The sequence below is a fragment of the Sus scrofa genome, chromosome 5 (assembly GCF_054392235.1).
Source record: "Sus scrofa isolate SSC_HxYL_T2T_F1_AM1 chromosome 5, Sscrofa_HxYL_maternal_Yorkshire_Landrace_v2.0, whole genome shotgun sequence".
Classification (NCBI taxonomy): domain Eukaryota; kingdom Metazoa; phylum Chordata; class Mammalia; order Artiodactyla; family Suidae; genus Sus; species Sus scrofa.
Genome location: NC_139387.1, coordinates 20,894,311 through 20,919,089, shown reverse-complemented (window position 1 = coordinate 20,919,089; position 24,779 = coordinate 20,894,311). Strand labels below are relative to the sequence as shown.

General features: G+C 52.8%; 1 protein-coding gene across 2 annotated transcripts; it reads right to left on the bottom strand.

Annotated features, from left to right (window-relative positions):
* Positions 1-1,567: 1,567 nt before the first annotated feature.
* ESPL1 (extra spindle pole bodies like 1, separase) lies at positions 1,568-24,450 on the bottom strand. Of its 2 annotated transcripts, none has more exons than XM_013986230.3 (31): positions 24,297-24,450; positions 23,840-23,933; positions 22,598-23,656; positions 22,226-22,330; positions 21,946-22,066; positions 19,459-19,595; positions 17,571-17,764; positions 17,022-17,261; positions 16,654-16,798; positions 16,407-16,545; positions 16,064-16,203; positions 14,992-15,126; positions 13,308-13,427; positions 12,400-12,571; positions 11,875-12,003; positions 11,579-11,735; positions 10,728-10,837; positions 8,287-9,275; positions 7,516-7,879; positions 7,199-7,348; positions 6,292-6,505; positions 5,999-6,189; positions 4,876-5,003; positions 4,630-4,752; positions 3,591-3,746; positions 3,310-3,480; positions 3,098-3,202; positions 2,812-2,927; positions 2,566-2,649; positions 2,237-2,401; positions 1,568-1,932 (listed from the first exon to the last, which is right to left on the bottom strand). In XM_013986230.3, exons 2-31 carry the CDS (start codon positions 23,918-23,920, stop codon positions 1,731-1,733), a joined length of 6,342 nt encoding a protein of 2,113 aa, XP_013841684.3. In that variant the 5' UTR covers positions 23,921-23,933; positions 24,297-24,450; the 3' UTR covers positions 1,568-1,730. The 2 variants fall into 2 exon arrangements, with proteins under 2 accessions (XP_013841684.3, XP_084811889.1); XM_084955763.1 differs by having other exon boundaries at positions 24,377-24,450.
* Positions 24,451-24,779: the final 329 nt, after the last annotated feature.

Genomic DNA, 24,779 nt, shown 5'->3' with positions numbered 1-24,779 from the left:
AAACACAGCAACAGGTTTGTTACTCAATAGTGTTACCATGTGCTAGAAGTGAGGAATACTGCTAAAGTGTATAGCACTGACAGCTTTAACAGTTGTATGTGGGGAGAACAGCAGCCTCTAGCATCCAGTTAGAAAGGGGACAGGACAACTGAGGCATTACAGCTAGTGTCACTCCCCAGATTCTGGAGGGCAGGAGCACAGGATAGACGTCAGAGTACCTGGCCAAGACTCTCTCTCGCTTTTTTTTTTTTTTTTTTTTGTCTTTTTTTTTAGGTCCACACCTGCAGCATAATGGAAAAGCTGTAGCCACAGCTGAGCCACACCTGCAACCTACATTGCGACTCACAGCAACACTGATCCTTAACCCACTGAGCAAGGCCAGGGATCCACCTTGTGTCCTTATGGATACTAGTAGTTAGGTTCATTACCGAGACACAAGGGGAACTCCTCTTTTTTCTTTGGCTGCACCTGTGGCCTATGAAGTTCCTGGGGCGGGAATTGAATCCAAGGGGAGGGGCTTCGACTACACCACAGATGCAGCAACACCAGATCTTTTTAACCCACTGGGCCAGGCCAGGGATCAAACTCTCAACACAGCAAAGACAACACCCAATCCTTAACCAGCTGTTCCACAGCAGGAACTCCAAGGCACTCGATGGATTTCTCTCTACCTTTCCTTGGGCCTTTGTACCCATACACTGAATTTGTATGCTCCTCTCTCCCTCAGCTTTGTCTGCTGAGGCCAAGCCAGGCCCAGCTTTGTCCCATGGTTTTACGTTCTTTCCAACAATCTCAAACACTTTTTGCTTTTCAGGGCCACACCTGTGACATATGGAAGTTCCCAGGCTAGGGGTCGAATTGGAGCTGCAGCTGCTGGCCTATACCACCGCCACAGCTATGCCAGCTCCAAGCCTTGTTTGCAACTTACACCGCAGCTCGTGGCAACGCTGGATCCTTAACCCACTGAGTGAGACCAGGGATTGAACCCGCATCCCCATGAATACCAGTCAGGTTTGTTACCGCTGAGCCACAACAGGGACTCCCCTCAGACTTGAACTCTTGCAAGCTATTCTTATTTATAGTACCGCATAGTAGGAATTGAGCAATGGTCCTTTTTCTTTTGCCCATACCCACAGCATATGGAAGTTCCCAGGCCAGGGATCAAATCCAAGCCACAGCTGTGACCCACACCACAGCTATGGCAACACTGGATCCTTAACCTACTGTGCCACAGTGGGAACTCCAAGTGAACAATATTTTTTTTTTTTTTTTCTGCCTTTTTGCCTTTTCTAGGGCCACTCCCATAGCATATGGAGGTTCCCAGGCTAGGGGTCTAATCAGAGCTGTAGCCCGCCAGAGTCACAGCAACGCTGGATCTGAGCTGCGTCTGCGACCTACACCACAGCTCGCGGCAATGCCAGATCCTTAACCCACTGAGCAAGGCCAGGGATCACCACGCAACCTCATGGTTCCTAGTCGGATTCACTAACCACTGCGCCACGACAGGAACTCCTCCAAGTGAGCAATAGTCTTGTCTTCAAATGTTCTCAGAGGAATTACACAAAAGAAGGTTTAAATGGTATATCTTTATTATATTAAGATTAAATCAAAAGGAAACATTTCATAAAACACTGGGGAAATCACTTAAAATATCCTCAGGGCCAAATCTAGGTTTGGAGGTAGAACAGGCACCTGGCTTCCATCAGCAACAGAAAAGCCCCACCACAGGGTCATCGCAGGGAGACAGGCAAGCCATAGGCTACCGGTGCAGCCCCAATGAGATACTTGAGTCGGGGAGCCTGGCGGGCCTGGTTGACGTAGTACAGAAGGGGGGCTCCTGAACCTGCCCCAAGCCAGCCCTGCAGCAGAGCCTCCGTGTAGCGGTCAATGTCACGGTCAGTTACATCCCAGAGGTTACCTAGAAACAGGGGGCTGGGGAAAGAGACGGAAGCAAGGCAAAGTAAGGGCTCTAAAACAGACTACTTGGGAAAACTCCATTGGTGGTGGTGGTGGTGGTGGTGGTGATTAAGTCGAGAGGGACTGAACCAATGAGGAAGTCCCTTGACACCCAGAGGTAGGGGGTAAGAGAGAAGAGGGCCACGAGTTCAAGGCCCAGGCATGCCAGGGAACTGGGGCGGGAGGAAGGTGGGGCACAAAAGAGGAAGGATTTCGGGTTCAGACTTGGGAAAGCACTTAGAGTGGGGACCTAGGATGGACTTTGCCGCTCGAGACTCACCAGCCAGCCATGATATACTTGAGCACGATGCCAGCCCCCTCCAGGTTTCCATGCACAGCCAGGGCTGCACTGCTGCAGCCAAAGAGCAGGGCCACAGCCCTGCAGCTCAGCCGCAGGACAGCCTGGCCATCCAGGAAGCGGGCACCAGCCCCATGCCCTGCGTAGCTGAAGCAGAAGGAGGCGAGATGAGCCTGATTTAGCAGTGCCAGGCCTCTGCTGTGTCTCCGGAGGTGTCCTGAGTCAGGGGCTCCCAAGCCCCGAAGCAAACTGTGGTGGTACCCACCCTCTGGGGCTGCCCCTCTCCCCACCTCCCTGTGCTAAGCACTCACATGTATAAGTCATGCTCCGTCAGGGCTGCCTGCACCTGTTCCGGGCTCGGCACCTCCCCGACCACCCCTTTCCAGCCAGCTTCACTGCAGGGAAAAGGCAGGCGTTAAGGAGGCTCATGGGGCCAAGGGGGCAGAAGGAACACCAAGGAGAAGGTGAACTGCAGCAGCTGACTCCGGAGAGCAGGAGATTTGCCCTTGTGTTGTGCCTACCCTTCCCCACCCCCTTTTTACTCTCCTCCCCCTGACCTGCTAAAATGGGCTCGGAACTGCTCCTCTGTGCTTGACAGGTTATTGTGAGGGTTCAGGACGTAGAAGGTACTGCGAGGATTCACCCCTTGGTTCAGCACTGACGAGGCCCCACACTGAGGGAGAGACACTGGTGATGAGGCTCCTGGTCTGGCCAGAGGGCCCCAGCTCCAGCAACCCCCAAGCCCCTTTCCACGGCGGATCCATTCCCCAGACCTCCTCGCCCCCAACCCCCCAGCTCTCTGCCTTTTCTTGCCCCATCGCCAGTCACCCCCAGTCCCCAGACCTCTTTGATGATGGAGTAGCTGAGGAGGAATCGGAAGGAGGGCAGCCGAGTGACGGGCAGGGCGCGGAGGCTGGGCATGCTCTCCCACGGCAGCTTCTGCAGGTCCTGGGCAAAGAGTGCTCAGAGGTCAGGGGTCGGGGGAGCCAGAAGGGGCGTGGCCGTCAGTGCCCACTGCCCACCAGACGCCGCTCCTCCAGGCCTTGGCTCCTTACTTTGTCCAGCACTAGGACAAGGTGCCTGCTGCTTGCTACTGTCTGGTGCTGTAGGCGCCCTACTGCCTCACTCAGGAGCTCCTGGGCTCGTTCTGGCTGGGCCGGGCACAGCCCATAGGCCAGGGCCTGAATGTCCTGTGGGGTGAGCGTACTGGCACTGCTGAGGATGATCTGCAGAGGGACAGTGGGCAGTGAGTACCATAGCTCCCACCTCCACCCGCAGTGGCAGGTGGGACAGAGTTAAGGCTGGCTTCTTCCCCTTCCCTGATCTCTCAACTCACTTTCAGCAGAGTGGGGTCAGGGTATTTCCAGCCACATTCTTGCAGCAACTCTTGTAGACGGGAGGCCTCCTGGGAAGGGCCGGGGTCCTCACTGGATGGCAGCAGCAGTCCCCTCCAGCAGCCTAACACGTGCTTCTCTAGGGAAGTGGTGAGAACCTGGATGCAGGACAGAACCTTCAGTCAGAGAGGAAGCTGCATTTCTTTCCCCACAGGCACCGACATTTTGGAGACAGGAAAGTGGGCCTTCCCATGAGTGGCTCTGTCTTACATGTCTTACTGCCAGTCATAAAAGGCGAGAAGCGAGAAACATTTTCTATTTGCTGAGACTACAACCAGGATGCTGATAACTTGGGCTTCGATTTTTTTTGCATGTGTTTATCCTCAACAGTCCATTGCTATAACCCCTTCACATCTTGGGCTCTTGTTTAAAGTCTTCCCCAAGCGACAGATTTTTTTTTTTTTTAACTTTTTTTTTCTTTAGAGCCGCAAATGCAGCATATGGAGGCTCCCAGGCTAGGGGTTGAATGGGAGCTGCAACTGCTGGCCTACACCACAGCCACAGCAACGCTGGATCCAAGCTACATCTGTAACCTAGGCCACTGCTTACAGCAGTGCTGGATCCTTTCTTCTTTTTTTTTTGGTCTTTTTTTTTTTTGTCTTCTAGGGCTACTCCCTCGGCATATGGAGGTTCCCAGACTAGGGGTCCAATCGGAGCTGCAGCCGCCGGCCTATACAAGAGCCACAGCAAGGCAGGATCCGAGCCATGTCTGCGACCTACACCACAGCTCCAGTGCTGGATCCTTTAACCCACTGAGTGAGGCCAGGGATTGAACCCACATCCTCGAGGATACTAGTCAGGTTCTTAACCTGCTGAGCCACAATGAGAACTCCCCAAGTGATAGAATTTCTTATTTAGGCCTACACTTCCAGAAAGGACTTGAGGTAGCTCAGCACAGACCTGGGACCCCTGAGAGAGAAGATATTCCTCGGGCGGGCCCAACCCCACCCTACCCCACCGCACCCCACTGTGGGGGCACACCTCCATCCTATGGTCCAGTTCCAGCCGCCCTGTCCACCATTCTCGCTTGTCGGTACAGCTGCTGTTCTCCTTCTGTTCTTTCTGGATGGCATCAAATTCCTTCAGGGCTGAACTCAGAGAAAGCTTTGGGAGATGGGCTTATGAGATTTCTGCTTGTCCATGTGATCGCCGTCTCTCCACCCCCAGCCACACCTTGCCCAGAAGCCTGCTTCAGCCCCTCTTCGCTCCCTGGTCTGGAAAACCTACCTTGTTCTGGGCCGTGGGGATCTGCATGGTGACCGGAGGATTGTCTTTTTCCAGCCGGGTCAGCAGGAGGGTGTTGCCCACGGTTCCAGGCTGGAGGGTGGCCAGGGCCAACACACACACAGTCACCCCTGACACAGGACATGTCCAGTTATTCCAGCTCTTACAAGAATTCCTCTCCCTGCCTCCTGCACTCAATCCCTATCTATCGCTCAAGACAACATGCACAAGGATGCGGGTTCGATCCCTGGCCTCGCTCAGTTAAGGATCTGGCGTTGCCTTGAGCTGTGGCGTGGGTCGCAGACATGGCTTGGATCCCGCATTGCTGTGGCTGTGGTACAGGCTGGCAGCTGTAGCTCCAATTCGACCCCTAGCCTGTAAACATCCATATGCTGCTAGTATGGCCCTAAAATGCAAAAAAAAACAAAAAGACAAAAAAACCCCCCCACAACTCCTAGAAGTCTCCCCTGGCCACTGAAGTTCAAGGTGCAACCTCTTGCCCTAACAGCTTCCTCTGGACAGAGACCGTGTCTTGGACTTCTTTGTGTCCCTACAGAAGCTAACAAAGGGCCCTGCACACATCGAACATTCAAATCATCCATTAACATGTTGCACATTGTCACAGGAAGACCCCAGACACCCAAACTTACCCTAAGCTTGCTGGTAATTCAAAGTTGAAATTCAAAAACAAAAACAAAAATACTTCTAGATTTAGGGAGTTCCTGTTGTGGCTCAGCAGTAATGAACCTGACTAGAGTTCAATCCCCGGCCTTGCTCAGTGGGTTAAGGATCCGGCATTGCTGTGAGCTGTGGTGTACGTCAAAAGATGTGGCTGTGGCCGGCAGCTGCAGCTCCGGTAAGGCCTCTAGCCTAGGAACTTCCCTATGCCACACACGCAGCCCCAAAAAGCAAAAAAATAAAAATTAAAAAAAAAATATCTAGATTTAAGGTATGTCTCTTTGGTGATAGTAACAAAACAACTAATCAGTAGAAAAGTATGACTTGTCCTTCCCTAAGGATTATAAATCTGTGTGGGAACTAATGACTTAAACTCCTTCAGCCAACTCCTCCCTAAGCAGATGCATGCATAAAAAGACCACGGAGCCAGCAATGCCCACTACCATACCACCAGGGATCAGAGCCAGGCGCTCCTGGAAACGCTCTTTCTCGGGCTGGGGGAAGTGGCCAGATCCCAAAGCTCTGAAGGAAAAGAGGTGCTGGATGTGGGCCAGGGGGGTGTCTCCAGGCCTCTCCTGGAGGCTCAGCCCTTGCAGCTGGTCTGCTATTTCCAGAGATCCTTGGCGCTTCTGGGCCTTGCTGCAGGCAACACAAGTGAGGGGTGAGTTCTTCCTCCTTCAAAGTCTGGACCCTCCCCTCCAGTCTGTCCCAGCCTGAGCCTTGGGAATGGTGGGCACTCACCTGAGCCTCCTGTGGAGGTGGATGAGCAGCTGGTGGCGACAGGTGATGGAGACAGACTCAGTGACAAGGCAGGCAGTGGCATAGGGATCCCGGTGGCCCAGGCATAAGGCTAGGAGGCGGCAGAGGTGAGCGTAGAGCCCACTAGGAGGGCAGTGACTGACCCCACGGAAAGCAATGCTCAGTGAGGCACAAATGGAATCCAGGGTAGAGAGACCTAGAGGAAGGTCAAGAAGCTTGGTACAGAGGAATCCCCCACTTCCTGGCTGATGGGAGCTGTCCAAGAACAAGCACCTAGCCCTTCTCCCACAGGGAAAAATAGCTGCTACTGTTTATGAAGGGCAGGGGGCCACGTGGGTTCCACATCAGTTACATGCATCAGCTTGCGCCACCCTCCCCCAATGCCATTTTACAATTAAGTAAATTGAAGCTCAGAGAGGTGGAGTGACTGGCACACAGCCAGCAGAGGGAGTGCTCAGGTTCAAACCCACATTCAAAGGCTCCTGGGTCCAGTTGGGGATCCAAAAGCCAGAAAAAAAAAATCAGACTGGGGAGTTCCCATTGTGCTTTAGCAGTAATGAATCCAACTAGTATCCATGAGGATGTGGGTTTGATCCCTGGCCTTACTCAGTGGGTTAAGGATCCAGCATTGCTGTGAGCTGTGGTATAGGTCACGGACATGGCTCGGATCCCACGTTGCTGTGGCTGTGGTGTAGGCTGGCGGCAACAGCTCCAATTCGACCCCTAGCCTGGGAACCTCCATATGCTGTAGGTGCAGCCCTAAAAAAAAGACAAAAAAAAAGACAAAAAAAAAAAAAGAGCCAAGGACAGACTGGAAAAGCACTGGGATCAAGAAACCTCATGGCTTGCCCCCTCTAAGCAACCAGACCTTGGTGGTCAGCAGACTTACTGATGGCCATGGGGGCTGAGGGGAGTCGGTGCCGAGGACCGAGAGCCTTGTCTGGGCACGGGACGGGCAGCTCCTCTTTGCCGGCATCCCGTCTCAACACCTCACACTCTCCTATAGCTGTATCAGGGCCTGGAGCTGGGGTCTTCACACCTGGGCAGAGAGCACAACTTTTCTGTAGAGTTCCCCCCTGCCAACCCCTAAGCTCCCCCTTCTAGGGTCCAGTCGCAGAGCTAGCAAAAGAACTTTCTTTCGCTCCATCCTTGGCACCAGTTATCTCTTGGGTTTTCGTCCCAGGGCAACCTTGAAAAAACACGGACCTCTTCCTCCCAGCTTTGCCATCACTCCTGAGGCCGAGTCTTCCCCGTCTGAGCCCCTGAGGATCTCAAAGCTCATTTCCATCTGGTTGTCCATCAGTTCCTCCTCAGGGATGGTTCGCATCATCTCAGGGCCCAGCTCCTCACAGTGTCCTGATGCCACCTTCTTGGCCCTCCGGCTCCTGCCACTGAGACGGGGGTGCTCAGGGCCACTAGCTGGGGCGGCCTCTGCACGAGTCTTCACGCTCAGGACCTTCCTAGCCTGGCCCCGGCCCCGAGAAGCAGTGCTCCGTTTCTTGGGCCCCTCTGCACACTGTGCCTCCACCGCGACAGGGTCTTCCAAGTCACTGTCATCGCTGAAGTTCACCTAGGAGGGTGGGAAAGGGAGAAGGGCCAAGGGGCCGTCAGTGACAACTGTCCGCCAGCAGGTGGCGCTGTGGAGGCACCATCACAGAGGCCCTTGGGTTAGATTTAAGACTTAACTTCCCACCTGCAGTCCACACAATCTGGGGCAGTAACTGGGGTGTGGAAGGAGGGAGGGGTGAAAGGATGAAGGATGAAAAGGGAAAGGAACTGTAGAGTTAAGAAGGAAAAAGTCCCTTCTGTCTGAAACAACGGTGGACCTGAACTAGGTCTTGAAGGAGATGCAGGGGTCCTATGGTAACAGGAGAGCTAAAGGGGCCAGTAAGGCCCTGGGAAGCTATTCCGGTGAGACAGCTGCTCTGCAAAACTCTCCTCCAGGGCCACCCCCACCCGACGCCAGTCCCACCTCACCTTGAGGCGTGTCTGGACTCTTTGTTGTACCCTGGGGGCCTTGGGAACCTCAGGCTTGCTCTTTGTAAGGAGGACTTCCTCAAACACGGTGAAGGGAACACGAGGGCCAGCCTGCCTGACCCGGCCTGCGGGCTTAGGTGTACAGGGTGGTCCGCCGCCTTCCAGACCCTTCAGAGAGGTGTTTGAGAGGGGCAGAGCAGCAGAGACTGCTTGCTGGCGCCCTCGTCCAGAATGTTTTTGGCTCCGAGGCTTAGAGGGTTCTGAGCCAGTGGGGGTCTTTACTGATGGGGGCTGCCAGCCCCAGGAGCTTGCAAAAAGCTGGGCAGTGCAGCAGCTGAGGCCAGCCAGCTTTGCAAGGGCCTGAACCCAGAGGAGGCTGGCTCGCCAGGGCTCTAGGTGGGGTATCCGCGCTGCCACAAACTTCAGCCCCGACTCCAGGACCTTCCCCAGGCTCTTGTTTGAGGGTTGGCTCAGCCCTTCTAGTGCCAGCTGAGTGTGGGCCTGGGCCAAGATCTCATCAAAGAGGCCCGGGACAGGGGATGGGCGTGCTTCTCGATTCAAGGAAGCTTGTAGAGCTTGGGTGAGGCGCTCCGTGGCTGCGGGGCAACCCTTCAGCACAACCTGCAGCAGATCGAGACCCTGGGCCTGATGGCCCACGGCCAGCTTCACCCCCGCGGTGACCAACGCCCAGCGCAGACAGACCATTGAGAGGACAGGGCTGGCGCAGAGCGAGCAGTCACAGGTGGGCAAATGGGTCAGGAAGCCGGGGCTGGGCTGGGGCTTTGTTTTCAGGACTGGTGAGGAGTTAGTTGAAGGTGCTATGGGGCCAGGCTCCTTGGCTACAGTAGCCACCAGCTCGAGGGCAGGGCCTCTTAGGACAAGCTCTTCCTCCGGGAGCTCTGGAGGACGGGGCACCCGGGCCTGCTGCTTCCCCTTCTGCAAGTGGACCTTCTTCACGGAGTCCGGCTGCTGCCCTAGTCCGACAAACTCTGAGGAGGGAGTGGAACAAGAATGAGAAAACTGGGAGAAATGGTATCAGTGCTTCCTGAGCCACCCCAGTGGCCAGTGCCCTAATGTGTGTCACTTCCTTACTAACGGCTTGTATATAGTACTAGCTAACATACTAAATATTAGCACGGCTTATTATTTTTTTATAAAATCCTAATGTTTTCTCAGAGTTCCCATAATGGCTCAGTGGTTAACGAATCTGACTAGGAACCATGAGGTTGCGGGTTTGATCCCTGGACTCGCTCAGTGGGTTAAGGATCCAGTGTTGCCGTGAGCTATGGTGTAGGTCGCAGACTCGGCTCGGATCCTGCCTTGCTGTGGCTCTGGTGTAGGCCGGTGGCTACAGCTCCAATTAGACCCCTACCCTGGGAACCTCCACATGCTGCGGGTGCAGCCCTAGAAAAGACAGAAAGACCAAAAAAAAAAACCAAAAACCTAATATTTTCTTAATTCTAACAAAGGATCCATGTAGCCCACAGCATCCCCGTAGCCAGCACCCAGAGGCCCAAGTCTTAATCCTGACTCCTGCCCCTAACTAGCCCTGTGATCCTGGCCCAAAACATTCAATTTCTCAACTTTGTCATTTTACAAATGAAAAAACTCTTTTATGTTCCCACTTTCCATGGTTTTGTGTGGGTCCAATGAAATAGTATAGGTAAAAGTGTATAAGAGAAAAATGTACCATAAATACATATTTTAAGCTTAAGCCCTTCTTTTCAAGTTTTTTTTTGTGTGTGCACCGACACATGCAGAAGTTCCTGGGCCAGGGATTAGACCTGTGCCACAACAGCAACCTGAGCCACAGCACCGGATCCTTAACCTGCTGAGCCACAGGGGAACTCCAAGCTTAAGGCCTTCTGAGGACGCTACATTTGTGCTGCCCAATACAGTAGCCACAGCTACTGAACACAGGAAGTGTGGCAAGTATTTAAGGCCCTGAATACTAAATTTTATTTAAGTTAAAATTTAGGGAGTTCCCATCGTGGCTCAGAGGAAACAAATCTAACTAGTATCACATGAGGACACAGGTTCAATCCCTTGGCCTCGCTCAGTTAAAGATCCAGTGTTGCTGTGAGCTGTGGTGTAGGTCGCAGACAAGGCGTGGATCCCGCATTGTTGTGGCTGTGGCTGTGCCTGGCAGCTGTAGCTCCGATTCAACCTCTAGCCTGGGAACCTCCATAGGCCGCAGGTGCAACCCTATTTAAAAAAAAAAAAAAAATTAAATATCTAGAATATGTTAGTGCTGACCACTAGAGGCAGGCAGGATAAGTGCTGGACAGGCCCTCTGAAGGAGGGACACCAAGGGTCTGACTGAAGCGAAGGGAGCTTTGCCAAGTCTGTGACTGAGAAGGGAACCGTGACATATAAAGAGGTGTTATAGTGCGAGCGTCACTCTCACCACCGCTCACGGGCGTGCAGGCCTGGCTGCTCACCTGTGCAAGACTCCAGCAAGAACAGAACCTGCTGCAGGTCTGACTGACAGAGGTCAACGTCGTTGCGCGCCAGCTCCAGCTCCCCCTTCAGCACCAGGAACAAGGCACACCTTGTTGGAGGCAAGGTGATGACCCATGAGTGGAGACCCTTGTTTTCCTGGAGAATCTTTCTTCCTGCCCCCTTCCCAGGCAGAGCCATCAGTCTTTCCAGGCTCCGGAAGGCCTTTACCTCCTAAAGCTGACCTCAAGTGCTCCCTGCAGAAAATCTTCCACACGCCTCTCTCAAACCAACTCACCCCTTTACCTGAGGGCAGGATTTCCCATTTCCCAAATTGCAGTCCTCACAAGGAGGGGGCCTCCGGGCAAAGCAATTTCTAGAAACACTGAACACTGGATCTCCCGTCTGGAGATTTATAATGTGTATTATTAGCATAGTGGAGGACATGAGAAGTCCTACAGCAATAAAAACATCTAATTTTTTTTTTTCTTTTGGCCCACACCTGTGGCATATGGAGGTTTCCAGGCTAGGGGTCGAATCAGAGCTGCAGCTGCCAGCCTACATTACAGCCATGACAACACGGGATCCGAGCCGAAACCATGTCACAGCTCATGGCAACGCCGGATCCTTAACCCACTGAGCGAGGCCAGGGATCAAACCCACATCCTCATAGATAATAGCTGGGGGAGAAATATGTCTAATCTTGATTAAGTCAGTGTCTCCCACATATTTAGCCACAGAATGCATCCTTCCAAACACAACATGATACTCTGTGGAACAGCTTGGGAACTCGTGATCAAACACGCAGGCACTCCGGTTTGGGAATCAGCATCCTCTCAGGCCCTGTACTCACTGGCGCGGTATCTGCAGCTTCATCGTCAGTTTCAGGGCCTCCAAGCAAAAGGCCTTGGCTTCGCTCACACTACCCAGGCGGCCCAGGCGGCAGACCAGCTTCTCGGAGCAGCTCAGCACCTCAGTAAGAACCTGCCATTTCTGTACCAGATTTTCACCTGTGGCAAAGGAGAGACGAGACCATCATCACGTGGATGGATCCAGGATCCAGTCTGGATCCCCTGGAGACAAAACTGCCAGCCTCACCATCACCATCCAGCCTGTTCAGTTCATGATAGCGCTCCTCCCGGGACTCACCATAGTCCAGGAACGGCGTCTCCACAGCTGTTTTTTGAATTGAGAGCACATCACTGCCCATGAGCAGAAGGATGATGCTTCGGAGGAGCTTGTGGGAGTCGATGAGCGCTATCTCAGGTGTCTGCCAACCTGTGCAAGTGTTGGGGGGAGGTGGAAGGGGCAAGAGGGGAGATGATATGGCCAGAACTTCCAGCACCTTCAATTACTAAGACATCAAATGCAGAGTACACTCTCACCCTCTCCAACTGTACCTAAGGCAGACATAGCTAATCAATCACAGAACTCTTTCCCCTTGAGACCACATGGGGTCTCAGAATCCTTGTCAGTGCAGTATTCTGGGCAGTCACTAAGCGATCAGAGTCAGCAAGCGAAATGAAACATGTTTGCTATCCCTGGCCTACTCTGGCAGCTTCTAGTGGGCTCGTCCACACGAATGGACAGCAGAGGGGAGGAGGACTGAGCAGAGCTGACAGCAGACACACAGCATGCATTGGGCAAGGAGGGCCATCCACCCTCTTCTTTCACCTTGAGCACAGAGCTGCTCCCACAGCGGGGCCGGGAGGCTGTCTGATGAGAGGCTAAGGCAGACCGCCACCAGCTGCAGGGCCTGGACCCGTAGCAAGTACCAAGCCTTGGACGACCTCTGGAGGGCAGGGTTCCGAAGCACAGACAGCAACAGAGAGACGCCCTCAGCCACCTGGTGGGAGAGAGGGGAGCAGTGAGTGAGGTCAAATTGGCAGCTGAGATGCCCCTGGAGATCGTGGGGTTTTTTTTGTTGTTGTTGTTTTTTTTTTGTCTTTTTGCCATTTCTTGGGCCGCTTCCGCGGCATATGGGAGGTTCCCAGGCTAGGGGTCAAATCGGAGCTGTAGCCACCAGCCTACGCCAGAGCCACAGCAACACGGGATCCGAACCGCGTCTGCGACCTACACCACAGCTCACAGCAACGCCGGATCGTTAACCCACTGAGCAAGGGCAGGGATCGAACCCGCAACCTCATGGTTCCTCATCGGATTCGTTAACCACTGCGCCACGACAGGAACTCCCGGAGATCGTGTTTTCAGATTATAAAAGCTGGAGAGAAACCTACAGCCTGAGAGGGCACAAGACTCGGCCAAGTCACATGTCTAGTGTGTGAGAAAGCCCAGGCTTTTGGATCCCACTAGATTTCCAGTGTTATCCCAGCTTCTAGTCATGGGACAGACCTTCCCCTTTGCCCCTGAGGGAGCCGGGAAAGGATGAAAGGATGGAATGGTTCCTAGAGAAGCACCAGGCGATCCACGGGAGGGGGCATGGCCAGGAGACAGCTCTGTTTCTCAAGGCCAGGAATGTCCTCCCCACCCCTGGGGAAACCTCAGGGGCCAGATAGATATCTGGAGAATCCTCGCACCCTGCCAGTGCTAGGACCTTCGCCAGTTAAGAAACAGAGATGCACCTTCTGGCAAGCACAGTAGACTTGACTTCTCAGTAGGTCACAAGTCAGGGAAAGGAGCAGGTATGTGTCTGTGGTGCGATCCAGAAGCTTCAGACTTGATTCTGCCTCTGCCAGGTACACCTGAGGAAGTGACCAGGGGTGCATGAGCATACTGGTGAGGGGAGGCAGTCAGACCTCCAAATTAAAGCTGATGAAAACACTGGTAAGCAAAATATTGACTACTCCTGATTAAATATTATTTCAAATATCATAATCCATGTAGGAATTATTCTCACTCACTAAAACTTAGTACCTTTCAGTTAACCACTAGAGAGACAAAGCTGAATAAGCAGTAAGTAGGCCCTTCCATCCAACGGCTTGCAATGTAGTTGGGGGACGGGCATACCTATGTGACATGACACAATGCCACTGGCGGTGTGGGGTCCCAGGGAAAGTGGTTGATTTTGCCCTTGCAGAAGAGGACATATAAAATACGTCATGAAGGAGGAGACAACTGAGCTAAGCCTTAAAAAGAAAGCACAGGTTTGCTGAATGAAACAAAAGGTGAGGGATATCACAACACTGTAAATCAGCTATACCTCCATAAAACTTAAAAAAAAATGAAAAAGGTTACAGCAGAAATTATCACAACATTGTAAATCAACTCTACTTCAATACAGCTTTTTTTTGAGGGGGGTCTTTTCAGGGCTGCACCCTCAGCTAGGGGTTGAATTGGAGCTGCAGCTGCCAGCCTATACAACTCACAGCGATGCCGGACCCTTAACCCACTGAGTGAGGCCAGGGATCGATCCCGCATCCTCATGGATACTAGTCGGATTCACTACTAGGCCACAATAGGAACTCCCAACAAAACTTTAAAAAAAAAAAAAGGGGGTGAGGGAGGAGTTCCAGCGGTGGCACAGCAGATTAAAGATCTGGTGTTGTCTCTGTGGCAGCATGGGCTTGATCCCCAGCCTGGCACAGTGTGTTAAAGGATCTGGTGTTGCCAAATCTGTGGCAGCTGTGGCTCAGATTTGATCCATGGCCTGGGAACTTACATATGTCATGGGTGTGGTAAAAAAAAAAAAAAATGGTGAGGGAGAGGATGGTGAGGGACTAACACACCCAAAGACAGAGAGAAGTAAGAAGAACATAAAGTAACTGGTACGGACTGGCATATGGCTCATGTGGAGCAGCAAGAAAAAAAGTGAACCAGAATATAGATGTGCAATCCAGAGTGAAGGATCTGGACAGTATCCTTCAGGCAACGGAGAAGCCAATGAAATCCTTTAAGCAGGCAAGAGATAAGATCAGAGCTGCGCCTAGAAAGATCACGCTAGCAGATGAAAGGGAAAAGGGAGGAAGTGGAGGCCAGGAGACCAGCTAGGAGGCACTGTAAGAGCCCTAAGTGAGCCAAGAAGCATCAATCAACTAGGGCAGGAACAATGGTTGGGAAATACAGGCTTAACCATGTCCTGCTGGTGCAGACTGTGTAAGACCTAATGGACAGTTGGTTTTGCAGTGAGAAGGAGAAAGACACCCCTCTTCCCACAGCCACCCCTACTCCACACTTTATGATCCTTTGGCCAAATGTGGTGGGAGAAGGCAGAGGCGCCCCTTCAGTAGCCTATCTTCTTAAAGAAAAGATGGGTCACCAAACCCAGGTTCCCCTGCAACCCCCAGGCCAGGGCAGCTAGGCACTCACCTGGGCATAGCTGGGACAGCGGAGCGTCAGGAGGAGCTGGGTGATGCGGCAGGAGGTGCCAGCTGCCTTTCCGTGGTCCTCCAGTCTCTGGGACACCATTCGCACGAGCAGGAGGACCTCCAGAGCCTGCAGGGGCTGGTTGGCCAGGAGCAACAAGTTTACCCAGCTCAGGCTCAACCCTCCATTTCCACCCCCCCCCCTCCAGTCTTTTGGGACCTTGGATGGACCTGACGACCTGGCTGGAATGTGGCCACCCAGACAGAGCAACCATCAGCCAGCTTCAAAGGGCAGGAAGTGAGAACAGTGAGGGTATCTGCAAACCATCCTAGGGCCTCCCTTCTGTCATAAAGTCCACGTGCCAGTCCTCATCAATAGCCAGGATTTACTGAGAGCTTACTATGTGCCAAGCACTGTGCCAACTCACTTTATCTTCATAGGAATTCTAATCCCAATTTTACAGGTGAGGAAACTAAAACTTACATAGGTTAAGCTGCTTGTCTAACTTCCCGTAAGAGGTATGCAGTTAGAGCCAAGGCTCAAATCAGGCAGCTTCCCAGGCTCCCTGCTAGAAACATGGCCCAATGCTCATAGTAACAAAGATCCTTGATGTGCACATATTCTTTCTGAGGTTCCTGATGTGGGGTCCAGGAAAGAGCTTCAGGGAGTTCTTAAAATTCCTATCACTGCATGTAAAACTGTAAAATTATGTCTATAGGCATTTTTGTCTTTTTTCTGAGTATACAGGCCTCAAATTATCTGACAATTACTAATAATTATGGCTGATTTGAGTATTCTGTCTACACACACCATCTTCCATGCATTATCTCATTGAATGCTAACAAGGCTATGAGCTAGTATTATTGCCCTCATTTTAGAAATAAGGGAACTTGGGCCTGAAAGATTATAAACAACTGACCCTAAGCCCACAGACAGTAAACGATGGAGCTTGGACTTAAAACTCAGGGAGATTGGTGACAGAGCCCCTGCTGGATATGACTTCTCAGCAGGGGACACAGGCAAAGAAGGAGAAGGAGCTGGGCTTCTGATCTGTGACCCTTCCCTGCCCCGTTACCTTTGCCACCAGCTGATAGAGGGCCGCCAGGATCTGCAGGGAGGCTGCTGTCTGCTGGAGACACCGCACGGCGGGGGCCTGCCCCTTTGTAAGCACCTCCTTCCACAGGGCTAGGGCTTGGTCCAGGCATTTGGACTGAGCTGTAAGTCAGAAGAAAGGCACCGGCCATTCTCTCAAGGGTGGGCCACTTGGGAAACGTGATCATCTTCTCCATGACAGCTTCCGTCCCTGTGCCCACCTCCCACTCCACAGGGCAGCCTCTCCTACCCCCGGGGTACCTGTCCTGCTCTCAGGAAGCCCCAGAGAAGGCCCTATCCCAGCACACTACATTCACAGCCCTCACCAGCATCCGCAGCCAGGTTGAAGGCAATGTTACTATATAGGAAACGATCTTCCTGGAGTTTATCTTCATAGTTCAGGTCGTTGACTTCAAATTCCTCCAGGTTACTAGGCGCCTGGGCTCTCCGATCCCGCTCAATACCCTGGATGGGGCGATCGGGGTGCAAAACCGGGTTGGTACCAGCTTACTAGGGTTCAGGGAAAATAATCCCTGTACCCAGTTCTGCTCAGCCCCGCAGCAGCCAACTCACCTCCTGCATTTTGGCCTCTAGGGTGCAGATATAGAGCCACAGGAGGGCCTGTGCTTTATCATCCAGAAGTCGATCCTTGGCCTGAGGCTCGGGCCTCACAGACTCCAGAAGCTGCAGAGCTTCTCGGATAGCATCCAGGGCCGAGCTAGAGGGAGAAGAGGCACTTGAGCTTGGCTACCACTGAGTACCTGCCATGGTATCCTGGGAAGGGCCTTCTGCAGCACAGCTGGCCTCATCCTCTGAATGAGTTTCCATGGCCACAAGCCAAAGTGGGTGCTCAGGGAGGTGGAGAGGGAAACAGGCTCTGAAAACGGTATGAGGACCTAGGGCAAGAAGCAAGAGGGGCCTCCCCAGCCCTTCCTCCTCACCAGTCAGTCTGCTGGGCAAAGTCATGGTAGCAGAGCACCTGAGCCAGTTCCACCAGGTGGGTGGCTCGGGCCCAGGCCCCGGCCGGCGTCTCCTCGGGGCTCAGCTCCATCAGGTCGCAGATGACGTTGAACCGTTCCTGCCCTGTGTCAGCCCGCACTGCCTTGTAGGCCTGCAGCTCCTCCCTGAGCAGGAGGGCCAGGGTCTCCGGGTCCCAGCCGCTCAGGCTGTCTCGAAGTGTCCTGAGAAAGAGCAGGCTCAGCACCCGGGATGCCCGTGAAGCACGGTGCCTCTGCCCCATGCCAAGGAGTCCCTGCCTCAGCTTGCTGAGAGCTCAGTCTCCAGCGGTGAAAGCAGGAACACTGCCCGTCACTGCTGTGCCCCTCCCCCCGTACCCAGCACATTGGCTGGCACACAGTGGGCGCTCAATGAATAACGATGAATGGAGGCAACAGTGCCTTTTTCAGACATGAGGATGAATATGACCATGAACCAAAAGCAGCCCTAGCCAGGGGGCAGCCATGGTTGTCCCCCCCGCCCGCCCAACTCACTTCAGCTGTAGCTCCTTGTCTCCGGCTCTGGCTGCATCCATCTTGACCCGGACCCAGAAGGTGACCGGCTCAGTCATGTGTTCGGGGCCAGAGGGCTGCAGGGCTGCCAGCCACAAAGTCACCATCTTGCAGCCCTGGGCCTGTTTACCCAGTTTCTTCAAACTTTCTACATGCAGCCGGAAGCATCTGTGCAACTGACCAGAGAAAGAAAACAGACCAAACTGGAGAAAGGAACCAGGGAGTCCGTACTTGGGGAGGCCGTGGGGGAGCATGGGCGTGCACAAGGCGCTCCTGCCCCTGGCCCTGACCGAAGCAGGAGACAGCGAAGAACTAATTATCCTGGCTGCTCTCAATGTGAGGTTTCCGCCCATCCTACCCACACAGCCATCACCCACACCCTGGCAAACCTGCTCCTCCTCCTGATCCTTCTCTCAGCAAATGACCACCTTCTCCCAAGTTGGAAAGGCGAGACCATCCTGGCCTCTTCCTTTTCCCTTCCTCACAGCCAGTCACTTTCTGAGCTAATCATTGACTTCTTGCCCCTACTCACTTCTTTCCATCCCTCTGGAAGCTGCTTCACTCCAGACACCCACCCTTTCCTGCCTGGGCTGCGAGAGCTGCTCCATGTATTCACCACAGTGATGCTGAGAAACTCGAGATGCCAATCTGACATCAAGCCTCCACTTAGATCCTTGAGAGGCTCGCCAGAAGAAACCAAGACGCTCTATGACCTAGCTCGCCCACCAATCCAGCCATCCCATCCTTTCGTGGGTATTTTTAGTCTATGACAGTGGTTCTCACCCTGGGTTGCCCAAAGGACCACCTAGGGGAACTTTTTAAAAAAATATTCAGGAGTTTCTGTTGGGGCGCAGTGGGAACAAATCCGACTAGGAACCATGAGGTTGTGGGTTTGATCCCTGGCCTCGCTCAGTGGACTAAGGGTCTGGCATTGCCATGAGCTGTGGTGTAGGTTGCAGATGTGGTTTGGACCCTGTGTTGCTATGGCTGTTGCGTAGGCTGGCAGGTGCAGCTCCCATTTGACCCCTAGCCTGGGAACCTCCATGTGCTGTGTGTGCAGCCCTAAGGAAAAAAAAAAGGAAAAGAAAAGCAATCCAGATGCCTGGGCTCCAGTACCAGTTCTTGATGCAATTACCTGGAGACAGGCTTCAGATTCTTTTTTTTTTTGCTTTTTAGGGCCGTACTTGTGGCATATGGAAGTTCCCAGCCTAGGGGTCGAATTGGAGCTGCTGGCCTACACCACAGCCACAGCAACGCCAGATCCAAGCCACATCTGCAACCTCAGCTTATGGCAATGCCAGATCCTTAACCCAATGAGCAGGGCCAGGGATCAAACCCTCATCCACATGGATACTTGTCAAGTTTGTTACTGCTGAGCCACAACAGGAACTCCCAGAATTTTTTTTTTTTTTTTAATGGCCACACCCATGGTATATGGAAGTTCCCAGGTCAGGAAATGAATCTGAGCCACAGCTCGAACCTACATCACAATGGCGGCAACGCCAGATCCTTTAACCCACTGCGCCAGGTGGGGGATTGAACACATGCCTCTGCAGTGACCTGAGCTGCTTGCAGTCATAATCTAAATCCACTGTGCCACAGCAGGAACTCCCAGAATTTTTTTAGGTTAACTCAGATGATGCTAATGTATTGCCAGATTGAGAACCACTGGCTTAGGCAAAGCTAAATATACAAAATGAGTCAATTGAAAAAAAATTAATAAAAGCACAGGTGAGGTCTGAGAAACACCACCCCGGGCCACTGGTGCCAATGTGCAGCTGCTAACACCTTACTCCAAGACAGGGTCCTGGCCAGGCCCTTTCACGCTATGCCAACTCCTTCCTCCCCGCCACATAACCTGCCCTCCTACCTTCTCAGGAGGCACCTCAGGATAGGTGCCCGGCTTTGCCAAGCCCAGGTGCTGACAGAGGGGCTCGGAGATGGCACAGGCCTCGGCATAGAGCTTGTGACTATAGAAGCTGTAGGCCAAGTTACTGGTGTGAGAGGCTGCAGGAGAGAAAGGACAGATGACTGCAGGAAGGGTTCCAGTGCCCTCTCCTGTTGGAGGGCCAGTAGAGAGATGCGTGACCTGTGGTCAGCTCAGCAGCTCCCAGATCAGACAGGAACCCCCATGACTAGGAGTGAGAAGGGGGCAGTTCTCCCCTTCCTGCTCCAAGTCAGCCCACGCCCTCCATTCCAGGAAGGTAAAACCACAAGAGCCAGCCCCTCTGCACTTGTTTTACAAGAGTCTTCAGTCCCACACAGGGCCCATCTCTCCTTACGTGCCAATCTGTCTGCATCTTGCTCCGAAGGTCAGCATTTTAGGGGAAACACTCTGGCCCGTCCCTTACCTTCCTCTCCTTCCCTCATTCCACTGAAGCCACACTAGCCTCCCTGCTATTCCTTAAACACACCAGTCCCTCTCCTGCCACAGGGCCTTGGCACTGGCTGTTTCCTCTGCCAGGGATGTCCTTTCCCAGGCATCTACATGGCCAACTCTCTCAACCCTCCAGGTTTCCCTCATGTCACACTCTCTCTGAGGCCTACCCTGACCATCTCTCTAAATGCCAACTTGCCCCTCTCACCAACTCTGACCTCCTAGTTCTTTCTTATCCTGCTCTACTTTTCCTTTCTCCCCATATTTCTGATCACTTTCTAACATGCTTTTGGTTTTGCTTTTTAGGGCTGCACCTGTGGCATGTGGAAGTTCCCAGGCTAGGAGTCGAATTGGAGCTACAGCTGCCAGCCTACGCCACAGCCATAGCCACGCCAGATCCGAGCCACATCTGTGACCTACACCACAGCTCATGGCAATGCCGGATCCTTAACCCACTGAGCAAGGCCAGGGATCAAACCAGATCCTCATGGACCCTAGTTGGGTTCGTTAACCACTGAGCCACGAAGGGAACTCCCTCTAACAAGTCGATACATCAATTATCCTATTGTTTATGATCCTTCTCCCCTAACCAGAATGTGGCTCCATGAGAGGAGAGATCTTTATGTCACTGTTTTGAGTACTGATATATCCAAGTACTCAGAACAGTGCTTAGCACATAGTAAGTCCTCAATAAATAAAATGAATAAAATTTTCCTAAATTCTAGTTTAGCCAGCCTCCTGGCTATCTATGTAGACGGCTGGGAGAAGAAAATAAAGTAGGTCTTCAGTATTCTGCAGGAAGAATTCTCATGCTATTAATTTTTCTGATGCCTGATATTTTCACTGCTGTGGCTAGGTTCAATCCGAAAATATGCATGTGAAAAGTTTTCCAAAATCTTGTAGTGACTGGACTCATCAGGTTTATATAATTTAAACTAGAGGGCCATGCTTTTTGTCAAATGAGGGGAAACTTTATTATGAAGTACAAAAACAGGCAAAACTAATCGATGCTATTAGGATAGGTAGTGAGTGCTGTTGGAGTGTGGGAACCAGAGGAGGCACAAGGAGGGTTTCTGGGGGGTTAAGTCATGCTCTGTTACTTGACCTAGGCATTGGCTACTAAGTATGTTCACTTCATAAAATCTGTAAAGCTGTCTGCTTATGATCTTAGAATTTTTCTGCATGTAGATCTCAATAAAAAGAGAAGTATATATGTCTGTTAGTCCATACACGTATACACAGTTTATATTTACATATATCGGTATACATAGTATATCTCTAGAAGGATACGTAAGAAATTGACCATATTAGTTGCCTCTGCAGAGGGGGACTTGGGTGACTAGGATTAGGAACAGCAGAGGAACTTCTCACTGCTTGCCTTTTTTTTTTTTTTTTTTTTTTTTTGCTTTGTAGGGCTGCACTTGCAGCACATGGAGGTTCCCAGGCGAGGGGTCGAATCAGAACCACAGCTGCCAGGCTACACCACAGCCACAGCAATGCAGGATCCAAGCCGCATCTGTGAGCTACACCGCATCTCACAGCGATGCCAGATCCTGAACCCGCTGAGCGAGGGCAGGGATTGAACCCACAACCTCATGGTTCCTCGTCGGATTTGTTTCCGCTGTGCCACAACAGGAACTCCTCACTATATGCCCTTTCGTGCATTTTGAATTTTGAACCATGTGCACATTTTACCTGGTTTAAACAAGTTTAAATTATAAATGTTCTGCATTTTTATGAAACAAATACCAAACAGATTTCAAAGTCAATGAGAAAGAATTTGTGTCTGTTATGGTATGTTAGCCTCATGACTTCTCCACTGCTGTTAAATACAGAGGTCCTTATAAACATCTTTTTCATTGCCTCTGTAAACCCCCGGGAGCCTCCCTAGTGGTCAGAACTAACCAGCAAGTGCTACTTACCTGCCTAAGAAGGGATGACCCTCCCAAGAACCCTCTATCTGAGCCCCAGGGCACTAACCAGTCATCCCCAGGTAGTCGGTCAGCTCTTGGCCTGACAGGCTCTTTAAGGCCTCCAGCATCCAGACAACAGCAGATCTGCAACTTTCCACTAGCTGGGCCAAGTCAGACATGTCAGCTACCTGAAGGGACAAGAAAAGTGAGAGGAGACATACCAGGTCCAAGGCGATGTCCACCCCACCCCATGCCCAAAGCCAATGCAACCCTGAAGCTCTACCCGGGGCAGTCAAGCAACTCCGGACCCTAGGACCTGAACAGGTTTTTTTGATTCCAGATGGTACCTGACAGCCTTGGGCAAAGTCATAGACCACCACGGTGTAGAGGTGAAGTCCCTGAAAGTGCATCTGAACCAAAGCCTGCTGCTGCTTGGAGGAGTCCCCACAGACCTGAGGAAGGAAGGGGAGGGTTGGTTTGAGGGACAGGGAGCTCTGGGCTCAGAGTCCTGGATAGTGGATAACAGCCTAGGAAGGAGGACGTCAGGAAGGGCCACTGTGCTCTCAGCATGTACTAGGCTGCTGGCTGGCTGGCCAGGTAGAGTCCAGACAGCAGCTTACGGAGGCGGGAGCTGGGCTCCCAGATCTTATCAAAGATCAGAGCCTGACAGAAAGTCCACAGAGCCACCTTCCCACCCTACCTCCTGGTCCTTAACTCACACCATCCTGCAGCTGCCGGATGAGGGAACAGTAGCTTCCAAGAAAAGCAAAGAGGCTGAGTACAGCATCAGGTCCATAGCACCTCTTCGTGCCTCGCTCCAAGGCTGAGAGGAAGAACTGGCAGCTGTCACACAATGCTCGCAGCGGGGGTGACGGTGCCTCCATACAGTTCTTTAGGACAGCTGATGCCTTGATCAGAAGCTTGGCCACCGCCTGGGGTCCTCCCTCTCCAACCTGCAGCAGTTCGACTGCCAGCTGGCATAGCTGGAGGCTGGGGGCCAGACTGGTGTTCTTTAGGTAATCGTGGGCCTTCTCCACTGCCCTGGTGGCCTTGGCATAGTGGTGGCTCCAGGAGAAGCGACGGCAGTGTTCCAGGGTGAGCTCCAAGAGACAGAGGGCCTTCTGGGAGGAAAGGGGACCAGGAGAGTCCCCTCCCTCACCCACCAAGGCTCTGATCACATGTCTGGAGAGCAGGTCATCTAGGAAATCCGCATCTGCTTCATTCAGACCATGTCCACTGGTATCAAATAACTGATGGGCAGCTACCACTCGACAGGCTGTTGGAGAAGCAAAGTGGGGAACTTCGCAAGGGGTGCTTTCATCCTCCAAGAGTACTAGAAAGCTCAAGGCCTTCAGCCGAGCTGAGAACGCCACTCGCGGCTCCACCAGGGCTTCTGCCCCCTTCCAAAGCAGAGAAAAGCTACCCCGAGCCACAGCTTCATAGTCCTGAGGAGCAGCTTGGCGAGAGCACTGCACCATGCAGGCATGGAGGGGCTGAGCAAGCCGGAGTGTGGCCTCTGGGATTCCCTGTGCGGCAACGTTTCGCAGAAAGATGAAAAGAATTCGTTCCAGATAGAGGGGTGGGCGCTGGGGGGTAGACCTCAAGTAGCCATCGCAAGCCAGCTCTGCCAGCTCCAGCAGGCTCCCTAGGTGCTCAGGGCAAGCCAGCCTGACAGTCAGCTGCTGGTTGCAAGCCCTCAGGACAGCATCACAAGTCTGTCTCCTCTCGGCATCAGACCGACAGCTGGGAGAACCAACTGGAAGCTTGGACAGGAACTCCTAGGAGAAGAGGAAGATGTGAATGGGGCTACCAAAGGAGAAAAAGAGATAGGGAAGGGAACTAGAAATGGGATTGCTCAGAAGAGGATCTCCTATTCATCCGTCTCTTCAAACCAGTTAAAAAACAAACAGCGCAGCTTGGGAAGCCAGGTGTATGTACCCACAGCCAGCCAGCACGCCCACCTTCAAGTCAGGCAGCAACTCTTCAGCCTCCTTTGGACTGCTTAGCAAAGTCCCAAAGTTGACTCCTTTGAAGCTCCTCATGGTGCCGAGGGGGCTAGGAGAAAGGAAACGGATTAAGGAAGGCTGAGAAGATTTGTAAAGGAGGTAAATGAAGGGCGGGCGAAGGGCTGGAAGGCCTCGGAAGGCGGCGGCGGGGCGGGCGGGGGCGCAAAGAATCCCCTCAGAAATCCTATCGGAAAAAAAGCCCATGCCAGGACTCCAGGCTCCCGTTATAAACCGACGCTTCCTCTCTTCCTTCCTCTTGGCCGGTCCCCAGCCTCACTACCCTTCCCACCAACCTACGGCCCACACCGGAGGCCTCCACCCAGCTCTTCAGCGCCCACCAGGACTTGCGGCGGGCTCCCGACCCTCCTGACGCCCGGCCTCTTCCTCAAGTCAGCGCTGGGACCCCACTCACCTCAGCGCATACACACGCTCATGAGGCCTTCAGGCCTTCGGGTCTCAGAGACCGTCCTCCTTCCCAGAAGCAGGACTTACCCACTACACAGAGAACTCGGTAAGGATCCAAAATGCACCCTTCGTTTTCCGCGCCAGCCCCTCCTTTCAAATATTCCCAGCGACCAATCAGCGAGAGCTGCGTAACGCCGGCGGGCCGCGCGGCACGCTGGGAGTTGTAGTTTACCCGCCGCGGTGCGTCGTCACGTGACTCCGGCTGGCGGTGTCCCAATGCCGTGGGAGTTAAGGCCTCTTGGGGGCGCGGGTTTTCTCTCTTTTTTTTTTTTTCGTTTTTTTTTCCCCCTTCTGGTCAGCTGCTGGTTGCCCCTACAGTGAAGTCCAGCCCCTTCAGTGAAGGCCAGCGCCCCCCTGTCTCCTTCTCTTTCCCTTTATCTTCAGAGCTGGGAAAAAGTTTAAATTTCCAGAAGAGAGAAATAGGTTAGAC